Below are 25,878 nucleotides of genomic sequence, written 5' to 3' on the forward strand. Positions count from 1 at the left end.
AGGTCACAGCTTATGGAAAACAAAAAACAAAGATTATGCAATTCGTTAAAAAGTATCAAAATAATATAGTTAAAACCCTACGCCAACCATTCAATAGGTACGTGACCTAATTAAGATGTCTAAATGAAAAATCACGTCCAAACTTTCCTCAATATTGCCCCAACCATGCCATTAAAAAACTGAGATGAAAGTCTCATGCAGGATTTGAATAAGAGAGAGTTCATCTCCTGCATGATGCAGTTATTACTAGACTATAGTCTAAAATTGCAGTAAAAATCATATGATAAAACTTTAAGCCATAATAAATAGGCAATCAAATACCACAACTACTCTTTGTTAACTACTTTCAGACCATAACAAGAAATCATATACACAACTCAGAAAAATCAACCAAGATCCCTCAGGATTCATATTCTATTAATTCCAAGTCAAAAGAGCAACATACAGAGTAGCATTTTTGGACATACAAGAGGGGATGGACATGGTTGTGTCTACTACTTCAGGGGAAAATACATACAAATTCTTTGTAAAAAGTCGCCCGGAAGATGAATGGGTTAATATGTACACACCCCCATTATCATTTCCACTTAAGATTCCCTGATAATTTTTACAGTATGCATTCCTACCATCATACTTGGTTTCTACAAGACCAGCTGCACGACATCGCACAAAGCAAACCTACCTGCTTCTCTAACTGTGAACAACCCTATGACTGAAAATCCCAGCACATGTATAAGCAAAACTGGATGAGCAATTTACAGGTGCTACATCTCTCACATGACGACTACCATAACCAATAACACTTGTATAGAAATAACATCATAAATAATGTTAAGAATGAGATGTCTGACTCTTTTTCATAATCATCGAGATAAAGCACTTTGATGATTCTTGATCCTTCAACCACAAGGGGACCCCTTCATCTTGGAACCTTAAGATGATTACACAGCTAAAGACATCCTGTAAAACAATAAGATAGACAAAAAAAAATTTAGAACTTCTCCTGAATCTATAAGAAGAAACATCATAAACATTGTCAAAAGAGAAAATTCCATAATGGGATAAAATCAATAAATAACAACATAGATGCATGCATATGCACTTGACCCCAAAAAAGCAGTAGAGAATGACTAAGGGCACACAAGCTATTAATGACCTTAATTCATTCCCCCCCCCCCCTCACCAGTATCTCACACACTATTTGGATGTGAAAAATCATTTTTACCCAGAAAAAAGAACGACTTAACCATATCTTATTATCATTTCGAATGTTTTCAAGACAAATAGTAAATAATCCTTCAATGGGCTGATTGATAATCCAGGCGAATTCAAAGCTAACCTAAGCATAAGTAGAAAATTGATAAATCAAATAATGTGGACACTAGATTTAATATTCAATATTTAAGGAGTACTACATAAAAGGGGTACTTACCAAATATTGACAAACAAGGCAATCACAAAATTTTCCAATTTTTTAGATAATTTGGTGATGCCATTAATGTGCTCACTTATATGGTATGAAAATATTTTGTGTTAAATAGGATCAACATTAATCATTTTCAGGAACTTGTGACTTTTTCTTTATTATTTATTCCACAAGTCATTTTTTTTAATTATACAGATAACAAGTAATAAGATACGTTAAATAGGGTAGCTTCAAAACTATTAGTCCACAACAATCTTATTTAAAAATATTTAAGGACTAGAGTTGCATACACCATCAAATCAAGTCCCTCCCCCCACCCAAACTACCATATCTCAACCTTGAATAATTTAATCAACAACATGCGCAAGAAAATTTTGCAAGAGCCAAACCAATCACAAACAAGGTGCAAGTCTTCAAGAAATAAGAAAAAAGTTAGCTAACTGTCTCACCTGCGCTAAGCGGCCTTTCGCATCAATGCCCCCCCTCTGATCCGGATCCAGAGGAACTATCGCTATCAGAATCTGAAAAGATAGAGCAAAAAATATCAGACACATGCAGTGAACAACTGGCTGATAAATCAATAATATTGAACATGCGACAATTATGGTGCAGTTGAAGATGAAACATGCAAAAGATAATCAGTATTACCACTTGAGGATGAACCTGAATCGCTGCTGGAACTGCTTGAACTACTAGACCTACTTGCATTATCCATCTGTCTTCCCGCTTCTGCATATGTAGCAAGAACACTGGTGTTATTTTTAGCTAGTCATGTTAAAAAAATAAAGAACCATGTTCTATGAGTATTTTCAACCTAAAGCATGAACCTTGATAACAATCTGGGAAAATAGTCACATGTATAAGAGGCTTACCAGTATTACTGTTCGGTGCACCAGCAACCATCGGAGCAGAATTCTGTAAAGAAATGCCACAAATTAAGAAATCCCTACCAGACAAAAATGTAAAACGAGGGTGGAGAAGGAAAAGAGAGAGGAGTATCTATATCAAAGCTCACCATGACTGGGGCAGTCCTTGCAGTTCGTCTGGCTTGCTGAGCAAGTTCAGTCTTTCTCTTCTGCTTGCTTAAGTTCTTTTTGTAATTGGTCACAAACCTTTCAAGCTCCCAGAGGCTTTCCACATCAACACTGTCTATATCTACTTCAATCTCATCACCATTTTGATAAAATGTTGAGTTCCTCTTCTTAATAATCTGAACAACAGCATCAAGCTTTTCTAAAGGTAAGCTCTGGAGATGTGTGCTGAGTCTCTGTTTTTCTTCATAGGTCATATCCCTTTTATTGGGATCATTTGCTTTAGGTTTCTTAGGAACTGGTACCCTACCGACATGAGCAACGCGTGATGGCTTGAACCTGAAATCAGCTGGTTCAGTCATTAACTCAGACCTTTCCAAAGCCCTTGCTTGAGAAGCAGGTGGATGAGAAGTTACAGAAGCACGGGCAAAGGGAGAAGGCTGAGGGACCTTTCTTGAAGCGGGGGTAGGCAAACCTGCATCATGATACATTTGATACCTCCAATCCGGATTAAACTCTGCCTCTATAACTGCCCACCTGTCTTCAAAAATCTTTAACAACTGTTCCGACATAAGATGAACATCATGTCCTTTGGGATTATAAGTCATGGCATTATGAAAGACAAGTCTCACATCCTCAGCAAACTCCCTGGGGGACTTGTACCAATTTTGAGATAGCCTAGCTTTGATAGTGCCCAAATCCATAGGATGCTTGATGATAGCATGATAATCATGCAGCCCCAGACGCTCCACATTCACTGGCTCATTAAACACCCACCCATGCTTGTGCTTCATTAACCTCTGAAGCAGGGTGGTGCATCTCTTAAACACCTGATTCCTATGTTTATCAAACCCAAAGCCAACACCAAATGGATACCCCTGCTCCAACTCACCATTGTGTTTCCTCCCAGCACCATTTGGCTTAAATTTCTTATTGCTTTCCGGAGGCAATCTATCCTTCGCAAGTAAGAATTCGGAATTAGTGTAGTACTGATTGGCCTTCGGGGTCCTCTTCTCCTTCTCCACAAATTCAGCAGCTACATTATTGTTTTCCACAACTGCAACCCTTGGTCGCTGGAATGGTCTCGATCTAGGGTGCCCCACCAAATCCATCTCTGAATTCGCTCGCACTAAAGCCCTACTATTCATCACACCATTATCGATATATCGTGGTTGACTATAAGAATTAACAGCACCACTAGGAACGGAGGGTATCCTACCAACATTATTAGAACCACCATTAGTATTTGTATCATGTGCGGTCAGCTGAATCTGCTTAGCTTCAAGCTCTGTAACTAAACTCCTAACCTGATCAAGTTCACCCGCTAAGTCCCTCCTAATACCTTTAATCTCCGCTCTTGATGTCATTCCCCCTATATTAATCCTAATTCTATCTCGAAACCTAGAAATTACAGGTTTAACTGTTGAATCCAGCTCAGCATGGTCTCTAGTTAATCCATCTGCATCAGTCTCCCTAGCAGCCTGTTTACCCCTAACATCCCCACTAGTATTAGCCTCCACAATTGGGCTACCACCAAACTTACCCACATCTCTACCATCTACATCTCCCTGTGATCCAAGGGTATCTTCCTGCCCTTGTCCACCATTTATCAATTCTACCAGATCCTGATCCTGATTCCTATCCCTCCCATCTTCCAATTCCAAATCACACGCTTTCAGTTGAGGTTCTTCCACCTCCTGACGGTCCTGCAACCGTTCCGATTTCTCCGCAGATTCCGATTCCCCAGCCTGTACAACATAACCATTCGCGTCATTGCTGCTCACATCCGGCGCGGCGGAAATCGGAATCGAGTCATCCTTCTTCTGGATCCTTCTACGTTTCCGCGTATAAACTTTGATAGGGCTTCCCCACCTTAACCTTTCTCTAGATTTCAAATCGTCGGCATATGAAGCCATACATGAAATCAAACCAAATAACACCACAAACCTGAAAAAAATCCACCAGAATCACCATAACAACATCTTCAACCATCAAAAAAAACAAAAAAAAACTAGGGTTCCTCAGAACCCCATGAATCATAACATCAATATTCCGAAACCCTAGCTCATACAGATCAAAAAAAAATCAATTTTCAGGTAAATCAAAGCCGGTACGGCACTAGGGTTTTTCCAAAAAATAATAAAATAGTAAAAACATAAAAAAAGTAAAAATTAAAAAATTAAAAAAATTGGGGAAGAATAAAATTAGGGTTAAGAAAATTGGGGACAAAGCATAGCAGAAGAGAGAGAGAGAGAGATAATCACCTGTAGAGAGAGAGAGAGAGTGTTTTTTCGGGTCGGATCCAAAAGTGTACTCGCTTGGGTTGTGTACGTACAGTATACTTTCTCTTTTATAATGTTGTCAACACGCGCTTGTCGTGTCAAAGTCTATTGTTATTACCAAAGAGGTTTTCTGACATTTTTGCCACGTAACATGTTTGGGAAAACATGGGATGACATGATACTTTTTTTGTTTTTTTTTTACTTGCTTACCCTCGTGTGAGTGACCCTTTCTCGGGATCATTTTTAATTGTTATGGTTTTTATCGAATTAAAAAATAAAATATTTAGGTCATGTATAATACATGAGTTTAGTTTGTATTCATGTGTAATCACATGGTTTAACACTTACTTCTTTGTTTTTAAGTATAATACACATGAATTTGTCTTTTTTTTAATTGATATAATGTGTAAATATATTTTTTTTAAAATTTCATTTCAACTGTTATTTATGTTTTTTTATTTTTGGGTGGATATAAGTATAGTTTAAACATGTAAGAAATTTAACAAGCAGAGGAATGTGTTTTATATGGCGTAATACATGTTTAGATAAACGTGTCAACTTTATACAAGTTTGAGTGTTTATTTATGCATTCAAAGTTGAAGGATATAGATTTTTGTTAGGGCTAAGTTAAAGGACGTGTTTATGTATGATGTCTTTTTGATTTGGTTTGAGTCGATATATATGCTTTTTATTTTTTTGAATGTGAATAAATAAAAATTTAAATGTGTATAAAGTTAAATAAGTAAGACACATGTAATTTTAGTAGCGTTCTACGTGGTAATTCATATCTTATATAGTGTTTTATGTGTGTTTTATTTTATTTGTATATGTATATTTATTTATTTAAATTTATAGTATAAATTTAAGTCTTTATTTATAGACTCAAAATTTAAGGGTATATATGTCAATTAATGTTAAATTAAAAGGGAAGTGGTTATATTTATGCATTTAAGCCAGCAAAATTTAATCAGATTTACTAAGCTAAGTAACTTTGGACCTTTTTTGGACATTTATTTAATAAAATAATGTGATGTTATGAGCCGCATATTAAATTAGATATGAATTTTTTGGTTAAAATAGGGGCTGAATTTAATATTTTTTATATTTCTACTCAAAATTCAACTCAGGATTTAAAATGTAATAACACTGGAAAAATAATATTTCAACAAACAAGTTAATCCTCAAGATTTTATATTAAATTCAAATTGTTCTTCATTTATATGAATAAAAATAATTGACGAACATGAAATGTTGATTGACTAAATATCTAGTACTATTATTAACTTGTATAGCATATTCATAGAAACTAGTTATTATTAAGTATGAATATAAATGTTAATTAATCGAAATCTACTTTAGATATCAAATGATTTTTATGTTCTTAATAAGTGTAAACCCTGTTTTCTTTTGAACATACTTTTTAAACCAAAAAAATTTTTAGCGATATTTTTTTTGGACATACTTAATCAAAGTTCGGAGTCTAAAAGAGCAAAAAAAGTTAACAAAAATTTTAAAAGGGTATATAAATATAAATTTTAACCAAAATGGTAAAATCACTACAGACGTAACGATTTATTTTGACGGCATTAAAGCGAAATCGCAGTTCAAGCAGCGATTTGAAATCGCTGCCTTTACAGCGATTTTTGTTATTGTTTTTTTTTAATTTTTTTTAACAAATCGTTGACTTAGCAGCGATTTTAATTTTTAATTTTTTATTTGTGTATTTTAAATTGTTGCATTTGCAACGATTTTAGTAAATTTTTTTGTTTTTTTAATTATGAATTGAAAATCACAGTATTTGCAACAATTTTAGCTATTTATTATTATTATTTAAGTAAATCGCTGTAAAAGCAACAATTTTAGTTTGTTTTTTTAAAAAAAAATTGTGTTGCATAATTGGGGTAAATGCAGCGACTTTTAGTTTGTTTGTTTTTAAATTAAAACTTTTTTTTTAATTTTATTTTATAAATATTTCAGCCAATCATATTATGAATAAAAAAATAATTGGCTGAAATATTTATAAAATAAAATAATAAAAAAAGTTTCAATTTAAAAAAAGATCCAGTAAAAAAAAATAGCTATCGCTGCAATACAACACAATTAAAAAAAATACTAAAATCACTGCCTTTGCAGCTATTTGCTTAAAAAGCCAAAATCATTGCAACTGCACCGATTTTACAATTTATAATTTAAAAAAACAAAATAAATTTCACTAAAATTGTTGCAAATGCAGCGATTTAAAAAACACAATTAAAATATAAGGCAGCAATTTTGTATAAAAAAAAACTTTAAAAACAACAACAACAATCATTGCCGAGACAGCGATTTCAAAATAAAAATAAAAATAATTTTACTTAACGCCGTCAAAATAAATTACTACGTCAGTAGCGATTGAACTGTTTTAGTTAGAAAGTGTTTTGATACACCCTTTTTATTAAAAAAATAATTTTTTTTTGCCTATGAACTCCGAACTCTACTTAATCATAAGTTTAGCACTAACTTCAAGTTGATTCACTATCAAATTGAATTTTATCAGAGATACTTTATTAAAGCAACATACCCCTATTCATGCATCATATTAACATATTTAACTTAAATATTATACTGAATATTTACGGGGTACAATTATTAACGTGCAACAGTACACTTACTGTATTATTTATTTGTCTTTTAAGCTTCTACGGCATCTTCTTGTTACATAAGATTCTGGATACAAACGTTCATTTCATCCATTTTACAATAATACAATGTGTGATATTCTTGTCAATTTCCCAATACGTTGAACAATAGACCGAACGTATTTGAAAATTCTTTTCTTATCGAATGGCGTGTGAATCAAGTCTCACGTTCACAACATCTTCATCTGTACATTACTACTTCGTTTTAGTCCCACTTAACATGAACCCTTTTGACCTCTAGAGTTTGTCACCAAACCTCTAACAATTACAATCAAATAGAATATTAAGAAAACCCAATTTACTACTTTTAACCAAATATATCTGCATGTGTAATAAATGAAGTAGAAGGTTCAACGTTTGTAGATTATTTAAAGAAAATGCACCCATCACAAGTCTGCCAATGATTATTTTCTACCAAAATATATGGCTATATATCTAACACCTCTACTATCTTAGACTATAAAAGCTATAAATCTAATGCCTCAGGCAGTGAGGAGCTCGCAAAATATTAACTCAAATGTATCTGAAAATGGGGATGGCAAAACTTCAAAGTATCATTTTCTTTTTATGTTTAATTAATTTAGGCGTTGGCAAATTTGATTCCTTTCTCAATGGACGATTTCAGTTCTGGTTTAAGAGCTTCAAGTCCTTCTTTCTCGTAGTCTGAAAGTGCGCCTAATCCTAACACTTCTTCCACACCATTTTTCCCAAGTCTCACCTGAAGAGAGTTAAACAAGTGCTGAAATCAGAAGAACGATAACCAACAAAATTTGGTAGTTTTTATCTTTTCTTACGTCCTAAATCTCCCATTTTATACACTCGTTGTGAGAAGGATAATCAAATTGTTCTCACAGTTGAAAATAATGTCATCGACTGACCCAACATGAACATCCTTCCACACAGATGCAAAATCGAGTGATGGTAAGACAAATACATTTAATAGAAAATAGGGACTCAAGCACCATTTAGGTTAGAAGCCGATATCATTACCTTGGATGCAAAGAATGGCAGGTCTGTCACAGTCGATTGTACGAATGAACACTCTACAACATCTGGAACCCCATTCAGTCCCTTCAAGCAAGCATCCGCGAAGATGGCACCAGCATAGCTGCAGAAGTGAAACAAATTCCTCAAAACCCAGTAACCACACAAAGAAAGATATGCAGATAAGGTGTATAGGACCAGCGATAAAAAATAGAAGTCCTCTTATGTTTTATAACAATATCTTCTACTGATATACTGAGTGGGGCAAGTTCACTTCAATACATTATTTTGACAAGTAGTTCACTTCAATATTAGGTGCATGGAAACTTTATATTCAAAACGTTATCAAGATTGCACAATCTTGGCCACTATGCAGCATGTGTTAATTTCCAGATGTGGCATGTGACAACACATGCAGAAAAAGGTATTCCGTATTGCGAAAACCTGTCAAAATATTTTCGCTCCATTTTGATTTACATGAATTTATTTAATTGTGCAGAGTGTTCACGAAAGAAAAGAATTGGGACTTGTGCTCTTAAACATGTTATAACATTTGTGTGGCTACCAAAGCTTCTCATCAAGGGTAAAATGGAAAGTTTATTAAATTACTTCCAGGTTTAGGAAGTCTTTCTTTTTGTGAGGACTATAAAGGAGATATGGTCACATAAAGTGGAACAAATAGAGTTGTCAAGCAACTCTAGACCCTCTTTACAAGAATCTGACTCTCGTTAGGGGAAGACACGTACGCAGGTGTTCCTAGTCAATACCAGAAAGTTCTTGCCACCAAACAGAGAAACTTTCATGAAATCAGTGAAACTTAAATAAGTAAAAGAGAGATTTGAATAGGAACATACGCCATCGAGAGGGTGGCTGAACCCTTTCCAGCCTTGGCCTCCACAACTTCAGTGCCACCATCTTGGGTACGCTTGGTAAGTGCCTGAATGTCTTCACTTGACAAATTTGCACTTGGAGTGGCCTATTGCAACATTTAGAGATAACAACAAGACAAGAAATAATAAAGTTACAAGGTGGAGTTCATCTTTTTTTATGAGTCAACGTAGACATAATTTTAAATAACCTAGATAAAACAATAGAAAAGAAAGATTACTTGGGAAAATAACGGGAGGATAGTTACGCCAGCATGACCACCAACAACAGGGACATTGACATCTGGAACAATGCACCAAATTTTTTGTAGTGAATAAAAACTTTACATGAATTGACGGTTTAATACAATGAAATAGAAGCAAATCAAAGATGGAAATCACAACGATGCATACCAGCAACGTTAACTTTAGCTTTTCCAGCATAGAAAGTCTTTGCCCTAACAACGTCAAGTGTGGTCACTCCAAAGAGTCTCTTCTCATCATAGGTTCCAGCCTTCTTGAACACCTCAGATGCAATTGGGACAGTGGAATTCACGGGGTTGCTGATCACATTGACAAGTGCCTTTTGGAGATTTGAAGGGAAGGCATTAGAGGAAAGAGGAAGAGTCGGTATTTCTTACTCGAACATCTTAACTAATATGTAACAAATATGGGTGCTTACATGAGGGCAATACTTTGCAATAGCTGTGCAAAGAGACTTAACAATACCAGCATTAATGTTGAACAGATCATCACGGGTCATACCAGGTTTCCGTGGCACACCAGCTGGAATAATGACAACATCAGCTCCCTCCAAAGCCTTCCCTAGCTGTTCTTCTCCTGCATAACCCAAAATCTGCAAGTCCATGAAAAAAATAATGGTCAAGGAACTGCAAGGACTAGAGATCAGACACTGAGGTCGTTCAGTCTGTGGATTGCAGGTGAGGCAAGTGGGATAAAAAGTATAACATTATTTGGCTTATTGTGCAAAGGATTACATCATTAGGATAAAAGTAAGAGGTCGTTTGGGAGATCCATATTTTTCAAAATAAACCCCCAACTAAATTCTGCATTAGTTGTTTAGTGTTTGGTTTTCACTTTTACTCTCAGTATTCACAATATCAACATTAATTATGTAGTATTACCAAATTCAGTAATGTATAACATTACAAGTATTAGGAATAGATGCATAAGAGCACATAAATCAGAAAAGAATAACATTTTATTTGATCACTTATTCAGTTAACCATTTCTTACATATTATCTCTCCGTATATTTTGAGAAAAGTTTGTATATTTACTATAAAGTAATAAGAACATCAGGCAATTTAATTAACTATACCTCAATCTCTAACTGCAGGAGTCAATGATATAAATGTTCTAGATATCTTGCTGTATTTGGTCCATCTCAATTTGATATTATTATATCTTTTATGGTAAACTAGGAGTCCCTAAAACTATAAGTTCTTCAAACTTCAGACCAATCCCTATTTGAAGCTAAAGCTAGTGTAGCAATGACTAAGGCTTAGTCTAGCTAATTCGTATCTCTTATAGATCTTTTGTTCTATATTCTTAGATAAATCCGCATTGATACAGAAGGATTATACTACTTTTAAAGCAATTTTCTTCCACGTGATTTTAGTTCAACCTGATCTCTTTTTATAGCATCTTCAATCACCACAACGCTGTACGTGCGGAATAGTGTTTGCAGGTTTATGCAAGGCATAGCCAAACCATCTATGGCAACTTTTTACTACTTAATCCTCTGTGTGATACTTGCACTTTTTGTCTGATGTGACCATTTCTATTTTTGTCCAGTCTTCTATGACTGCACATCTATATTTGCATCTAAAGTTTCAATGACAGTTAATCTTGTGGATATGATAAGCATTTTGAGACCCAAAGTTCACCCCATATCACATTGTTGATCTCACAACCATTTTATAAATTTACCTTCTCAAGTAGGAATCTCGAAGCAATCTTTCACTTCCATCACTAAAATTCAATCAATCTACTATATTTTCGTCTATTCACGCCATTCACTTCAAAAGATTGAGCACTTCAATCAATATATTTCTATCAACCAATCTACTATATTTTTGTCTATCACATTATTCTCTTCAAGAGATTAAGTGACAGCACAATTTTATCCAATCTCTCTTCACCTTCGTCCTTATGGTAGGAGAGCTAAACTTGGATATATATTACGTCTTACTTCAACTTATCCTAAAAATTTGTTCAGTGAAACGCTTCTCCATACCCAAATTCCAATCAACTCCCTTGTTAGTAAAGTAAAGTTGTCATCTTAACTAGCGAAATGTAATATTTATATTTCACATTTTTGTAGTTTTACTCCAATAAAAATTTTCCTTGAAAAATTTCACAAGGAATCAAGGATCACAGTAATAATAAAATCACTGGAGTATGTGAAGTATTTTCCATTGAATATTGAAGTCATCTACAACAAACGCTTATATAAAATTTCATAAGAGTTTCTTTCTGATAATTCTATGCCTTTACATCATTATTTAGTATTTAGCTTATCATCATACCTGGTATATAATAGGAATCAAAAGAAAACTCAAAAAAAATAACAGGTAATCAACATAAAACAGAAATCAAGTCCCTAAATTCATCAAACGACACTGATACATCAGAGCAATTAAAATTCTAGGGCTTAAAAGAGTGAGAAACCACACATTCATCAGAAGAGCAGACAAGATAAAACAGAAATTAACCTCAGATCTGGTGTTGATATGGCTGACATCAGCGGCAACACCAGGAGTTCCGGCAATATCGTAGAGTGCAAGTCTGGAAACTAAAGGATTCAGTTTCATGAGAAGTGACAGAGGCTGCCCGATCCCTCCAGCTGCACCTAAAATAGCGACTTTCCTGTCCGGAGCAGATTCCGATGCAAATCCCCGGCGTGTGAGGCCGGCGGTTGAGGTTCTGCGAGCCAGTAATCTCACCACGGATGTCCTCATTGCTATGTCGGAGAAAAACCTGAAGCGAAAATGTTAAAAGGGAGTGTTGAGTTGCGTGAGCCGTGAAGTCGACTAGAGTTTTTATAGTGGTGATAGATTCAAAAATTTCAAAGGAATGGGTCCACCTGATTTTCTGCCGCTAAATATTCCCACGATTCATTTTTACTTATTCCATCTACTACTTAAAAATGGAAAAATCCTATAGAATTTGGATAGAATGATAAAATAAAATATATATTTTATTTTTTTATATATTAATTTTTTTTTAAAAAAATAATTTACTTTTAAATTGAAAGAATATTATAAAATTTTTAAAATATTTGGTCAATTTTATTTGTTATTTAGCATTATCTTTCAAAAATCTTTTGAGTTTTTCTATCCCATATTTAATTTGAATAATTTAAATTTGTGTTAATTCGGAGATAGTACTCAAAAGTTAGAACCTTTGATCAATGGGGAATAAGTTTTGTTAAAAGTAAGTGTTGACGCCAAGTTCAGCGGTGATTTGGCTAGCGTTTGACCATAGATTTCTAAATATTCTTGACAAATATTATTTGGGTGAATTTTCACCATGTATTTGGCCATAGTACTTGGGAAGTATATTTCACTTTATAGAAAAATATGATTTATATTCATAAGTCTTAAAAACTATAAAAACTAATCATAAGTTTGTATTACAAGTCAATTGAATCTTCGTTACAACAATAAGAAATAGTGTTCATGATACTAGATCAATGTGGTGATTTGGAGTGAGTGCAACAAGCATCATTCCAAAGTAGACAAAACACATGATTTTGTTATCATGAGCAGAATGTTCATCATTTTCATCAATAACCGTATCATCATTTTAACATTCACTGAATATTTCATCACTACTTTGGTGTTAAGTAGTGTTCGTAAAAAAATTATGTAATACAACCCAAAGCAATAACTATAGAGGGTGTTTTTGTAAAAGTTAAAAGTTTGGAGTAAAATTACAATTTTAAAATATCCCAAATAATGAGATTTAACCCCGATACTAGAAAAAATTAGTATTTGAAAATTTGGAATATTTATCAAATAATGACAAAGTGTATGGACTAACACTATTTGCCAAATCTATTTCCAAATATTATTTGAAAAATCTATGGCCAAACCAATGTATTTTCTTTTAGTAAAAATCAAAAGTAGAACATCATCTATTTGACTATTTATGACTTTTGCCTAATAAGTAACCGTTTATAGGCCCATCAAACCGGTTCTTAATAAGTAACTATAAGTTATGTTTTACACACGGTATACAATAGTAATTTCATACAATGTTTAAATTTTTTTTTCATGATATAATTAAAGTATAGAATTAGTCATTTTATATATAAAAAAAAAAGTGAATAGTTAATCTCATGGAGATATCAATTATTTACCTTTTTATCAAATTTTATACGTTTCTAGTTCACTAACAAATATAGCATATTCTTTTTATCTTAATCAATCACAATGAAGCATATTATCTTCAAATATCTTTGCGCATGCGACCAAGTTCTCATCTTTATGATATCGAGAACATTTATTTTTATGCCTCATACAGCAAAACACAAGTTATACTTTTTGTTTTACAAGTTAGTGAACCCAATTCTTTACACTTTTTTTGGTACAAACTTTGAGTCCACCAATTTGTGAAACAAAAAGAGAACCTCACACAACTTGTATCAATTATGCGAGACAAATGTAAAATGCATATAAATACATCTAAGAAATGCATCGGAGTGTGATGCCAGCGATGTGTTTGATGGGAGTGAGACATTCGAAATGAATATACAGTATTCGAGCAACATCCTCGCGGAAAATGTATGTTCTGGCAAATAAAGCTCTTGAACAGACTCCTACATGTACAAAATTTCATAGATGCAGATTGACATTCCCCAGCCACAGCTTGACGGCCTCATTACCCTCTTCAATTGTAACAACTTCAACCTTCGCAATACTATAGAGATAGAGAAAGAGAACTCTCTAGTAAACGATCCAAATTTTAAGGGAAAAGTAGCAATCAAATCTGAAACAGGGAAGCTCAGTAAACATTAGGGAAGTGCTACATCCCAAGGGAGTTTAATGTAGGCGCAAGCAATTTCACAGCTCGAAGTGGAACCAAATCAAAATACTAATAATAGTTGTAATAATCTCCATAAGCTAACCTCGATAACAACGAGAACAACTTTTGGATGTTTTGATTTTGACAACTTGAAGTGAAAGACAAAGTCCCTTAGATGTTCGTTAACAAAGAGAGTCAGTAGGTTGGCCATATATCTTCTTTATCCAGTCCAGAACATCCACACAATCTTCATGCCCAATGAAATGCCTTCACATAGAGAGGGATTTCGGGTTAGGACAAAATGAGTGAAGATTTTTGTTTCTATAGTTCAAGTTCATACCTGTTTATTGTACGATAGGTCTTCAATACTGCAGCTTGACGGTGATTTCTTATATCTTTCCGCATACGAAGTGACTCGGGCATCTGGAGATGGCCATCCTGACTGTTATATGAATCACATATGAAGCTAAGAACCTTTTCCTGTAAATGCCAGTTTCAGATGTCAACAGGAGAATTTGACGTGTTTCATGGCTCATGCTACTGAGAGATAAGGCCCAATAAAAGGTATGATTAAACAATTAAACAATTTTTCATAGGGGAAGAGACGACTGCCTCTGCACATGAAACAACCACGTTCCTTGAAAAAAGAAAAACTGAAAATTATCACATGCCAACTCCAAGTCAAAGAATCGCTATTTCTTACAATTGATTGTCACTGCCTATATTTTCCCTTAAGGCATGCTTTTGGTAAAAGAGAAGTCCCAAGGCAAGAATAAGCGTCTAAAACCAAAGGAGGTCATCGTGAAACTGATTGTAGCTCTATGAAAAAAAGAAGTAAACAATTTGAAAGAGAATCTTCCCACACTAAGGTAATTATTGCTAAGAAAAGGACCCACTATTGTTCTGAACCTCCCAGAATCAACCTTTCATATCCAGACTGACACAACACAGAATATACCAACCATGGGATACCCAAAGAGATGATGAAAAAATCCGCATATATATAATGCATGCATGACTGTATGAATATCATACTGTCAATAAAAGGAACAGTGAACAACTTTTATAGACCAGCAGAACTCAGCTACTGCATCCGGAATGAAGAGAAATGTCCAACTTGATAAAAGTTCTATATAACAAAAAAAAAAGGCACAACAATTCCTTATAAAACAGAAATGGCATACCAAAGGTTTAGAAGCATCTATCCACTCATAAATCTGTTCATTGCGAAACCATGTCATCTGCCTTTTTGCAAAATTTCTGCACAAGAATATAAGAATCAGTCAATCAGCTTATAACTTGCAAGAAATAACATTATAGACAACAACAACATACCAAGACGAAACCAATCCTACCTCGTAGAAATAGAGATGATGTTACCGATAGACCCGGATTTAAAAAACATTTTCAGCAGTTTCAATATGGGAAAAGTAACAACGGAATAATGTGAAATGGAGAGCATTACGCAACATAGAGAAGAAAGAACTGTAAAACCAGCGCTAAGAGAATATTACTAATACTACTGCCAAGAAACTACAAGAGTATTTCTAATACTACTGCCAAGATATAGTATTATAGACGATCCAATCAAATCAGGAAAACCAGCACTAAAAGCATGGACCAGACCCAAATGTATGGAAGGGACCAGAGCCCAGACAGGAGTAAGGGTTGACCAATTTAGGCAGCACTATCAGAAGTTCCTCACTTTTGCATCCACAATCATCCATACTGCTCTTTTCTCATCTTGAAAAGTAACTATAGTATCAAGAAGTGTGGCTTGATCAGCAGACAAGAAAGAGAGGGTTAAGTAGAAAGTTGTCTTCAACAATGACAGGGGAGACATGATTAAAATTCTATCAGGAATAGTTGTGGAACTTTTTGCTGATCCATACAATGACTACAACATATAAGCATCCAGAACTAAACTGTGACGCTACAGAGAAAAACAGCAGATAAATACAACATTTAAATGTCAAGAAAGAAAGGTTGTCTTAATATGTGAAATAATAGAGGAAGTGTTTGTTATGACTTATGACAGTAGTTATTTTCTAAGAAAGACATTTTCATGAGGAAGTCATGCACTAGTGCTTGGTTACTGGGGGGTGACGGGATGAACTCCCTCACTTATGGACGAAAGCCATTTTCGTTATAACTATGTTGACTATTAATTCCATATCAATTGCTCCAACCAACACTTAGACATAATTATTAATCTTTATTACTCAAATTTTGGTAAAACACTATCCAATTTCCTAAAAATATTGTCTTTGGTATGTATATTTCCAAATATAATTTTTCACTCACCAACCAAACACGAGAAAACATTTTCTGGGAAAATAATCTTCCACTGAAAAACATTTCCCCGGAAATATTTTCAATAAAATAATTTCCGTTAGATCAAACACATTTCAATCAAGGGGGCCTTAATGGTTCATACTAAAAGGCCATTTTATTGAAAGATAACATTTTGAAAAATTATATTATATTACACAATAAGACAGTCGTTTTCCCGACATCCATATCTTCTATACAAGAAACCAAGAACAACTAAGATCATCACAATTTGAGACAACTACATAGTCACAGTGAAAGTAAAATACCGTGATTCTTTCTGAAATTCAGATAAAAAATCATGGAAGTCCCCAGCAGAACTCCATCCTCCATCTTCCCTACACCTTAGAAGGTATTCCATTGCCTAAAAGATTTTGAACAAACACATATTAGTAACCAAACTATTGGACTGTGTTCAAGCTATAGGGATGCAAATATACTTGTCGGTAACCAATTGCCCGAGTAGCAGAATTCGAGTTCGGCAAAAGACCCACATCAAGAAGCCACCTGGCCTCAGATAGAATTCCATCTGCTCCTGCAGTATCCAACATCATAATGAATTAATTAGGATCAAGGTATTCTAAAAAAAGTTGTTAAGGAACTAAAATGGAAAGCTCTTATTTAAAAGAAAGATTTATTTAGTTGAAGCAACGATTAGTATCTCAAGGACTACAAATTTAAAGCACACTGGTTAACTCTTGGAAGAAGAATTAACCTTTATTAACAAAATGATCACTGGTACTTATTTAAATTGCTCACATTTCACTATCCAATTTCCAAAGAAAATGCTTCTCCAGTTATTCAGAAGAAACTTATCTGAAATACATATCCTTAGATGACAAGAAAACTATGAACAAAGAAAAAGAAAGGATCAAATTACTACATCTAATCTTTCCAAAATGTGAGAAAAAAATCCTCCAGTCTTGTCAAAATATTATGAAACGAAGAAGGGCAGGAAGGGAGGAAGGAAGAGAAGCAGATAATTAGTCTTAGGTATCATGATAACCGCAAAAATCTTAAGGCAAAAGAATGTTCTCCCTAGAAGGCTTGTGAATAATGGATGAGGCTCTGATTAAGAATTCTAAGACCTTAAAAAAATATTAAATAAAGCAAATAATTATAAAAATTTCATTTATCTTTTACCTAAGAGCATATCTTCACACCGAAAATCAATTGATCTATAGAGATCTATCCTACTGGTGGAAAGGAAATAACAAAGAAAATCATAATCCAAATCCTTTATTTCATTCTGCTGCAATTTGTCATCTGAAGTCTTGACATCAGCAGCATCTATTTGACCTGATACGAGCTGTTCTCTGAAAGAATTATATGGTACTTCAAAAGCTGATGGAGGCGACCCAGTAGACTGCAAGACAAAAATGTATTTAGTTTTTTCATCTAAAGATGAATTGAACAGGCTGCGACAACATGGACTAACAGTTGGGCACATCTCAATCCAGTCTCAACTATTCCATAACCCCAAAGAGCTCTTATGAAACCAATACAAGTTCTCTATACAAGTACATCAAGAGTTGACAGGAAACACAGGATCCCTCAATCACATCGGGAAGTGACAAAAAATAACACAGAAACCTCTAATGTCAACCTAACTCATACAACATGTGATCAAGCTTACAAAGAAGGGGTTAAAATCAGACGATCACACATGAAAGTTTCACAATTTTACCTTAACAATTTCAAGCCTGCGACGCAAGCGATACCAATCATTTGCCGGTAAAGACTGGGCACCGGGATCACCAGCTTTAACCAACAACTGAACAGCAGCATTCCAGTCCTCATCATTCTGTAAACTTGCAAGCTCTGAGTCGACTTCAGCAGCAATCTCTCGAGAGGCTTTTGGAACATCTGGCCTCCCATAAATAAACCTTAAACGTTGGACAGAATTTATTATGTGAGTTGGAAGATCATGCCCCTTTAGGTTAAGTGACTCAGTTGTAGAGTCTGCATGAAAAAGGAATTCTTGTACACCCAAGATCCAATTCTATTATCAGTTACAGGATATATGTAAGCTTCATTTTTAAGTATAATAAAGCTTGTAAATAGACATCTCTCAACAAAACTTATCCTCATTCTTGCTCTCTCACAGTCTGTAGTTTTACAGAATGAATCTTCTTTGTTGAACAAGTTGCAACCAAAAAGTTTAGCTTTAGTTTTGAAATGTGCTCCTCAATCAAACCAGAAGCTTTCAAGTGTGAGCTGTATATCCTACACATACCATCGCAAATATAATCCAGTACCACCCGCGACTATTGGAACACGGCCCCTATCAAGGATATCTCTGGTAGTTTGCCTAGCATCCTCAAAAAATTGTCCAACAGAATAATCTGATGACATATCCAAAAGAAAAGGAGAAAAAAATGTGTTAGCACAAAAGGACAACAAATTTAAGGGTACATCATATAGGCATACGTTTAACTAAATATGACTATACGAGCAAATCAGACGAAGGAAATTTAACTTCAAATTACAGCCCCACCCCACCCAACTGGCACAGGTTCCCCAGAAAAAGGACTCTTGATCACAGTGGAGTTTGGAATGTTGTATTAGTCATTTAGTCTAAAGTTACAAATATCACTAATCTCGACGATTTGTATAAACATTGCAAAATGCCTTGAGCAATAACAAACAAAGGTGAAGTGATAGGCTATAAAATGGTTAATTTGAGGGTTTCGACAAATTGCTGAATTTTGATGTGTTCCCTTCATTGATTTTAAGTTCTGATGTTCCACAAATATGGAAAGCATAGGGCTTCTATAGGTCATGACTGTCACTACGCACATACCAACAAATATATGCACCAAATTACAATCTATGACAATGTAGAGGGAACAGATCATGCTTCATTGAGTGAAGGGATGAGCTGCACAGCTATTGAAATTCATGCAAAATATTGTTTCAATGCTTCAGACCCTCTAATTTAGAAAGAAATACCTTCGGATGGATGCAATATGTCAACCAGATGATGTACTACTTCCTGCAGAACATACATCAAAATAAGTGTCTGTCATGGCAGTACTCTAACACATGGTTCTATAACATTCAAGAAGTATTTTCCATTCCTCAAACGGACAAACAAGTTACTTAATGAAGCTCCAGAAGTTAGTCACTCAGTACATCCAAACATGAAACCAACAGAACCAAAAATTACGCCGAAACCAAAAGAAGGCAAAAAATGTTTCATGTTAAAAGCATGCCTCACAAAACCAGGCGGTAAACATGCTAATATTAGCAAAACATAATTCAAATTTGCTAAAGTAATACCTTTCGTTCATCAAAGGAAGGCTTTGCTGAACCGACATCAAGCCCTCGATACACCTGTAAAGCGAGAGAACAAAGCATAAATCAACTGAATTTCAACAAACGTCATTCAGTCAGTAGCAGAGCCATGATACGGGTTGCACATCTACTATATATACATAAAAATGAAGTGTGATTTTCTCGACCCTACCTAGCTCCACCACTGCATTCAGTTAAGCAACATTAACAAGCTTGTGATAATCTTTGCTATTTCATTAAAGTTCAAGTTATGGTAATTCAATTTTATTCAATTGTTTACTATCAATCTCAATTTTCTAACTAAGCAAACGGAAGCAATTTATGAGGTTCGATAAGTAATAACCTGTACAGAGTCTGCACTGATGATTTCGCCATTGATTCGCTTAGCGAGCTCTAATGCTAGCTTGCTTTTTCCGGCACCGGTAGGTCCGGAAATGACAATAACTTTCTCTTTGGTAGAGGAGGCAGAGCATGAGGTGAAGAGACGGCGGCGGCGGAGAAGTGTCTCCACCGTGTACGGAAGCCGGAGATAGCTGCTTATTCGAACGCCACCCGTCCCGACGGTGCTTATCATGACTGGAGCAACTGGACCGATTGGCTACCGGAGAGGAGCCAAAGTCTTTTTTTAACTATAGTTTATTAAGTGAATTTTTCAAAAATTAATATTTGTTTGATAAATATGAAAATCTTACTATTTGTGAAATTATTTACTCTCTATTAAATGAGAAAATTATAAATAAAAAAATTAAAAAATATGATATTATAAATTGCATATGTTAAAAAAAAATTATAAATAAATATTTATAATAATATATTAGTGTAAAAAACTTTTAAACATATAAATTTCAAAGATTCACTAACATAATAAATTAACAATAGTACTAATTAGTTATTCGTTACTAGTACTATTAGTTATTCGTTAATATAATTCTTTCACGTATTATATATAATCTCTTTATATCGAGTATAATTTCTTTTAACTTGTATAAATTTGAAACGGTGACTTTTTACTTGTAAAATATAAATTTGAAATTGTTGAATTGATTTTGGTTGAAAGTCCATGTAAATTGTCCACTTGATATTCTTTCACTTTTGTGGTCTTATTATTAACTGATTTAGAGTTGATAATAATTAGAACTGATTATTTACAAAGTACTTTAATTGATTTGATGCAATGAGATAAAATTTAAGTGATTATATATGAAATTATCCCGTTTCTTTGTTCCACCATAGAAATAAGAGATAAATCCACATAGAGCAAGAAAAATAGCAACTCCCTTTTCTAACTTGAAAATTTTCATGAAATAAAACTATAGCTAATATTTCAGTAACAGGAAGTAAAAAGGCACCTATTAGTACCAAATAATACTTAGCTTCTCCAAAATCTCATATTGACTTGCTTCCTTTGGAATTGCCTATCAAATAAGATGTTAAATATATTTGGGTTATATATCTGATAAATAAATATAATATTTTTAAAATATTCATGTATAACTTAGAAATAGTGCCTCTATCTTACAATATAATAGTTAAATTTGTGTAGTTTATTATTTTTCAAAATTCACTTATGAAATCATGCTTAATATATTGTTGTTATTGATAAAAAAAAATATCATGAGGTGAAAGTGTAGTGATAGTAGAGATGTGGATGATTATAGTCAGTGACATAAGGAATGTCAATGGTTGTAGTAACAAGTAATTATGAGGCTATAGATTTTGAACACGTGATGCCATATAACATTTATGATTTTTTTATCACTAGACTAATAAAATGTACCAAAAAATATTTATATTTGTATATATATTTATAAAACCAAAATTTGATATTTATATATAATGTAATTTTTCAAGGAGGAGGTGCCGCTTGATACCCATCGGCAAAGGGTAGCTTGGCCCCTGATTGAATTGGTGGTGGAGAGGTAATTGAACTTTTAATTTTACTTCTCTCGTGATTAAAACTTGTTAAATTTATAGTTTTATTCAAAACACATAAGTGACACTCTTCACTATATGTAATGGGGCAAGCGATTCAAAAGTTCAAATCTTAGGTTATTAAGTGTGATTTTGAGAGTTCGAAGCCTAAAGGATACAAAATATTAACAAAAATTTCAAAACGGTATATATATAATTTTATATTAACCAAAACGGCAAAATCGCTGGAACAACAGCGATTTTCTCCACCAAAAAAAACAAAATCGTTGCCACTGCAGCGATTTTGCAAGATGTTATTTTTTTTAAAAAAATTGAAATCGCTACCTAGGCAACAATTTTTATTTTTTTTAAAAAAAATGAAATATGGAAATCGCTGCCTAGGCAGCGATTTCTAAAAAAATAAAATTTAAATCACTGCCTAGGCAGCGATTTTATAAAAATAAAATAAAATATGGAAATCACTGCCTAGGCAGCGATTTTTAAAAAAAAATTAGATCGCTGCCTAGGTAGCGATTTTATAAAAAAAAAAAAATATGAAAATCACTGCCTTAAAAAAATTAAATATGGAAACCGCTTCCTAGGCATATATTTTCAAAAAAAAATTAAAAGCAGCGATTTTATTAAAAAAAAATTCTAATATTTTTTTAAATTTAAATATATAGCTTATAAGAAAATATGCATTATTTAAAAATAATAATAATAAGTAAGGTAACAAAAATATTTTCTTTTTAAAAAAAGATATTATATGCAGCGATTTCCTTTATATATATATATATATATATATATATATATATATATATATATATATATATATATATATATATATATATATATATATATATATTCAAATTTTTTTAAAAAATTCACATGCATTTATAAAAAATTGTGTCAATTCACATACAAATAGTGTAATTTTTATTTTGTTATGAATTGTAATTCACATACAAATAGTGTAGTTTTTGTTTTATTATAAATTGATTGAATACAATTCACGTGCAAATAGTGTCAACTCAGAATATTACACTTTTACTTTGTTATAAATTGATTGAATTGCTCATTCAAATTGCATTGTAATTTTCAATTTTCCAACATTTCTAAAAGCCTTTCTGTTTTTCTAATTTTTTAAAGTTTTTAAAAGTCTTTTCTTCGTAAGGTGAGTTTGAATTTATTTTATTTTAATTTATTTAACTAATTTTATATTTTTATATGATATTGTGGATATATTCAATCTTTTGATACTTATATTAATGTTAATATTTTTTTATTTTTTGTGTATAGATATGCATCCGTCAAATGTATACGTACATCCTGATTTAGTAGAGCATGATGTACTAAAAACTCAAGTTCATCATTGTTCCGAAGGAATTTGGAATGGTAGCATAAAAGAAGAGAGGTCTTGCTTATATACGCATCGTGGTGATATTGAATTTTGGCAACATATAAAATATCATCCATTACATTCTCGCATCCGTCAATATTTTGCAAATTGTAGATTTAAAGGATTTCTTGATGTAGGATGTGTGTCGTATGACTCCGGATTAATTTCTACTTTAATTGAAAGGTGGCGTCCAGAAACACATACTTTTCATGCGAACTGGCGAGGCTACCATAACTTTACAAGATGTTGAAATTTTATTCGGAATGGTAGTAGATGGTAGTCCTATAATTTTAAATGGGGCTGATTCTTTAGAGATTATAGGTAGACAAGAAATGATATTTGAATTAACAGGATGGTTACCCGATACTAGTTGTTTTACTGGTGTTAGTAGATTGTTAACATATAAATTGATTGATTATATTGAAGGTTTGGACGGTATTAATGATCACTCAACTGAGCATGAAGTGCAACAAAGATTCACTAACATAATAAATTAGCAATAGTACTAATTAGTTATTCGTTAATATAATTCTTTCACGTGTTATATATAATCTTTTTATATCGAGTATAATTTATCTTAACTTGTATAAATTTAAAATGGTGACTTTTTATTTATAAAATATAAATTTGAAATTGTTGAATTGATTTTGGTTGAAAGTCCATCTAAATTGTCCACTTGATATTCTTTCACTTTCATGGTCTCATTATTAACTGATTTAAAGTTAATAATAATTATAACTGATTTGTTACAAAATACTTTAATTATTTTGATACAATGCGATAAAATTTAAATGATCATATATGAAATTTTTCATGAAATAAAACTATAGCTAATATTTCAATAACAGGAAGTAAAAAGGCACCTATTATTCCTGAAAGTAAAGATGAAAGAATAAAATATCACTCCAACTAATCCCAACAATGCTAATTGCCAAATAATTGCACACCATATTAGTACCAAATAATACTTAGCTTCTCAATCTCGTATTGACTTGCTTCCTTTGGAATTGCCTATCAAATAAGATGTTAAATATATTTGGATTATATATCTGATAAATAAATATAATATTTTTAAAATATTCATGTATAACTTAGAAATAGTGCCTCTATCTTAGAATATAATAGTTAAATTTGTATAATTTATTATTTTCAAAATTCACTTATGAAATCACGCTTATTTAATGTGGTTATTGATAAAAAAAAATATCATAACGTGAAAATGTAGTGACAGTAGAGATGTGGATGGTTAAAGTCAGTGACGTAAAGAATATCAATGATTATAGTAAAAAGTAATTATGAGGCTATAGATTTTAAACATGTGACATCATATAACATTTATGATTATTTTTATCACTAGACTAATAACATACACCAAGAAATATTTATATTTGATATATATTTATAAAACTAAAATTTGATATTTATATATAACGTAATTTTTCAAGGAGGAGGTGTCGCTTGACATCCATTGGCAAAGGGTAGCTTGGCCCTTGATTGAATTGGTGGTGGAGAGGTAATTGAACTTTTAATTTTACTTCTCTCGTGATTAAAACTTGTTAAATTTGTGATTTTATTCAAAACGAATAACACTCTTCACTGTATGTAATGAGGCAATATATATATATATATATATATATATATATATATATATATATTCATAAATCATGATAAATAAAGATGACTCTTAACTTGGCTTCAATTGGCAATATGACCTTTTAACTTTGGGTGTAGATACTTACACTTATACAAAATTCGACAAATAAACACATTCATCCTAAATGATACCATACATGACAATTTTGTATGCTACGTGGCGTTCTATGTGTATTTTGTCATGTATGACACATGTATCTTCTTATTACATGTATCTTCTTATTCAATTTTATATAAGTTTAAGTGTCTACTTGTGCACACTCAAAGTTGGAGGGTATAGTTATCCGTTAAAGTCAAGTTAAGGTTTATGTTTATGTATTATGTCTATTCTTAAATACTATTCATTTTCCAATATAGATAGTTTATTTTACTTGATCATTTTACCTATTTTATCAAGATGAGAAATAACTTACCTCCATATAATACATGAATATGTCCTTCAACTTTTCGTGTGCATAAATAGACACACGTGTCTTATTTGACATTTAACATGTTATTTTTTATTCTACGTGTATTAATTCTTTACTACTTAAATGTGTTTTATAGTGATGATCAATGGCATTTAAATAAGAACAGATATCGTGGTTATATATTATCTCTTCAACAAGTCCAGTTATGAGCATAATTGTCATGTAGTTTTGATGGAGAAAAGAATCTATGAGTTATGAGTAGCTTATCTTATTTTAAGATTTCAAATCTCGCATTAAGGAGACTTACCTAGTGCGGGTGTTTGTTTCTTCGCTTCGTTTTGGTTTAATCAAATTTTGATTTGATTTTTTGGTATTTAATTTTAGAAAAGTGTGCATCATATTTTTACCAAACTAAGATTGGTTGAGTTTGATTTTTTCTACTTTGATTCAGTTTTTAAATTGATTTTTCGATGTGAATAAAAATAAAGTGAAAATATGATAAAGTGTTAATAGTTTCATGTGCTTACTAAAAATAAAAAGAAGGTAAATATGCGAGATT

The 25,878-nt window shown here is 32.7% G+C and overlaps 3 protein-coding genes across 6 annotated transcripts; all 3 read right to left on the bottom strand.

The window, feature by feature from the left end:
• Nucleotides 1-386: 386 nt before the first annotated feature.
• LOC101258231 (transcription factor GTE3, chloroplastic-like) lies at nucleotides 387-4,849 on the bottom strand. 2 transcript variants are annotated; one of them, XM_004251838.5, is made up of 6 exons: nucleotides 4,722-4,849; nucleotides 2,442-4,404; nucleotides 2,299-2,341; nucleotides 2,075-2,155; nucleotides 1,876-1,947; nucleotides 387-960 (listed from the first exon to the last, which is right to left on the bottom strand). In XM_004251838.5, exons 2-5 carry the CDS (start codon nucleotides 4,371-4,373, stop codon nucleotides 1,898-1,900), a joined length of 2,106 nt encoding a protein of 701 aa, XP_004251886.1. In that variant the 5' UTR covers nucleotides 4,374-4,404; nucleotides 4,722-4,849; the 3' UTR covers nucleotides 387-960; nucleotides 1,876-1,897. The 2 variants fall into 2 exon arrangements, with proteins under 2 accessions (XP_004251886.1, XP_069148918.1); XM_069292817.1 differs by lacking the exon at nucleotides 4,722-4,849 and having other exon boundaries at nucleotides 2,442-4,720.
• Nucleotides 4,850-7,762: 2,913 nt separating this feature from the next.
• MMDH2 (malate dehydrogenase 2) lies at nucleotides 7,763-12,304 on the bottom strand. Its single transcript, NM_001329048.1, has 7 exons — nucleotides 12,005-12,304; nucleotides 9,950-10,123; nucleotides 9,682-9,850; nucleotides 9,510-9,571; nucleotides 9,256-9,377; nucleotides 8,408-8,525; nucleotides 7,763-8,135 (listed from the first exon to the last, which is right to left on the bottom strand). Exons 1-7 carry the CDS (start codon nucleotides 12,248-12,250, stop codon nucleotides 7,998-8,000), a joined length of 1,029 nt encoding a protein of 342 aa, NP_001315977.1. The 5' UTR covers nucleotides 12,251-12,304; the 3' UTR covers nucleotides 7,763-7,997.
• A 1,447-nt stretch (nucleotides 12,305-13,751) lies between these two features.
• On the bottom strand, nucleotides 13,752-20,590 carry LOC101258827 (tRNA dimethylallyltransferase 9). 3 transcript variants are annotated; one of them, XR_738727.4, is made up of 12 exons: nucleotides 20,290-20,590; nucleotides 19,932-19,985; nucleotides 19,602-19,644; nucleotides 18,886-18,994; nucleotides 18,337-18,535; nucleotides 17,793-18,015; nucleotides 17,090-17,184; nucleotides 16,919-17,013; nucleotides 15,503-15,578; nucleotides 14,659-14,798; nucleotides 14,422-14,585; nucleotides 13,752-14,213 (listed from the first exon to the last, which is right to left on the bottom strand). XR_738727.4 is itself a non-coding variant. In XM_004251840.5 (11 exons), exons 1-11 carry the CDS (start codon nucleotides 20,518-20,520, stop codon nucleotides 14,501-14,503), a joined length of 1,350 nt encoding a protein of 449 aa, XP_004251888.1. In that variant the 5' UTR covers nucleotides 20,521-20,590; the 3' UTR covers nucleotides 13,752-14,500. The 3 variants fall into 3 exon arrangements, 1 of the variants encoding a protein (XP_004251888.1); XR_738728.4 differs by having other exon boundaries at nucleotides 13,752-14,282; XM_004251840.5 differs by having other exon boundaries at nucleotides 13,752-14,585.
• Nucleotides 20,591-25,878: the final 5,288 nt, after the last annotated feature.

Source organism: Solanum lycopersicum, chromosome 12 (assembly GCF_036512215.1).
Source record: "Solanum lycopersicum chromosome 12, SLM_r2.1".
Lineage (NCBI taxonomy): Eukaryota > Viridiplantae > Streptophyta > Magnoliopsida > Solanales > Solanaceae > Solanum > Solanum lycopersicum.

Excerpts from the sequence above, each read along its gene's own strand:
- MMDH2 (NM_001329048.1), bottom strand. The coding sequence starts at position 12,250 with ATGAGGACATCCGTGGTGAGATTACTGGCTCGCAGAACCTCAACCGCC. Across the intron at positions 10,124-12,004 it reads ATATCAACACCAGATCTGAG|ATTTTGGGTTATGCAGGAGA; the intron begins GTTAATTTCTGT and ends ATGGACTTGCAG. Across the intron at positions 9,851-9,949 it reads TTGCAAAGTATTGCCCTCAT|GCACTTGTCAATGTGATCAG; the intron begins GTAAGCACCCAT and ends AATCTCCAAAAG.
- LOC101258231 (XM_004251838.5), bottom strand. The coding sequence starts at position 4,373 with ATGGCTTCATATGCCGACGATTTGAAATCTAGAGAAAGGTTAAGGTGG. Across the intron at positions 2,156-2,298 it reads TGCACCGAACAGTAATACTG|AAGCGGGAAGACAGATGGAT; the intron begins GTAAGCCTCTTA and ends CTACATATGCAG. Across the intron at positions 1,948-2,074 it reads TTCAGGTTCATCCTCAAGTG|ATTCTGATAGCGATAGTTCC; the intron begins GTAATACTGATT and ends CTATCTTTTCAG.
- LOC101258827 (XM_004251840.5), bottom strand. The coding sequence starts at position 20,520 with ATGATAAGCACCGTCGGGACGGGTGGCGTTCGAATAAGCAGCTATCTC. Across the intron at positions 18,995-19,601 it reads CATATTGCATCCATCCGAAG|ATTATTCTGTTGGACAATTT; the intron begins GTATTTCTTTCT and ends ATATGTCATCAG. Across the intron at positions 17,185-17,792 it reads GTGTGAAGATATGCTCTTAG|GAGCAGATGGAATTCTATCT; the intron begins GTAAAAGATAAA and ends TGGATACTGCAG.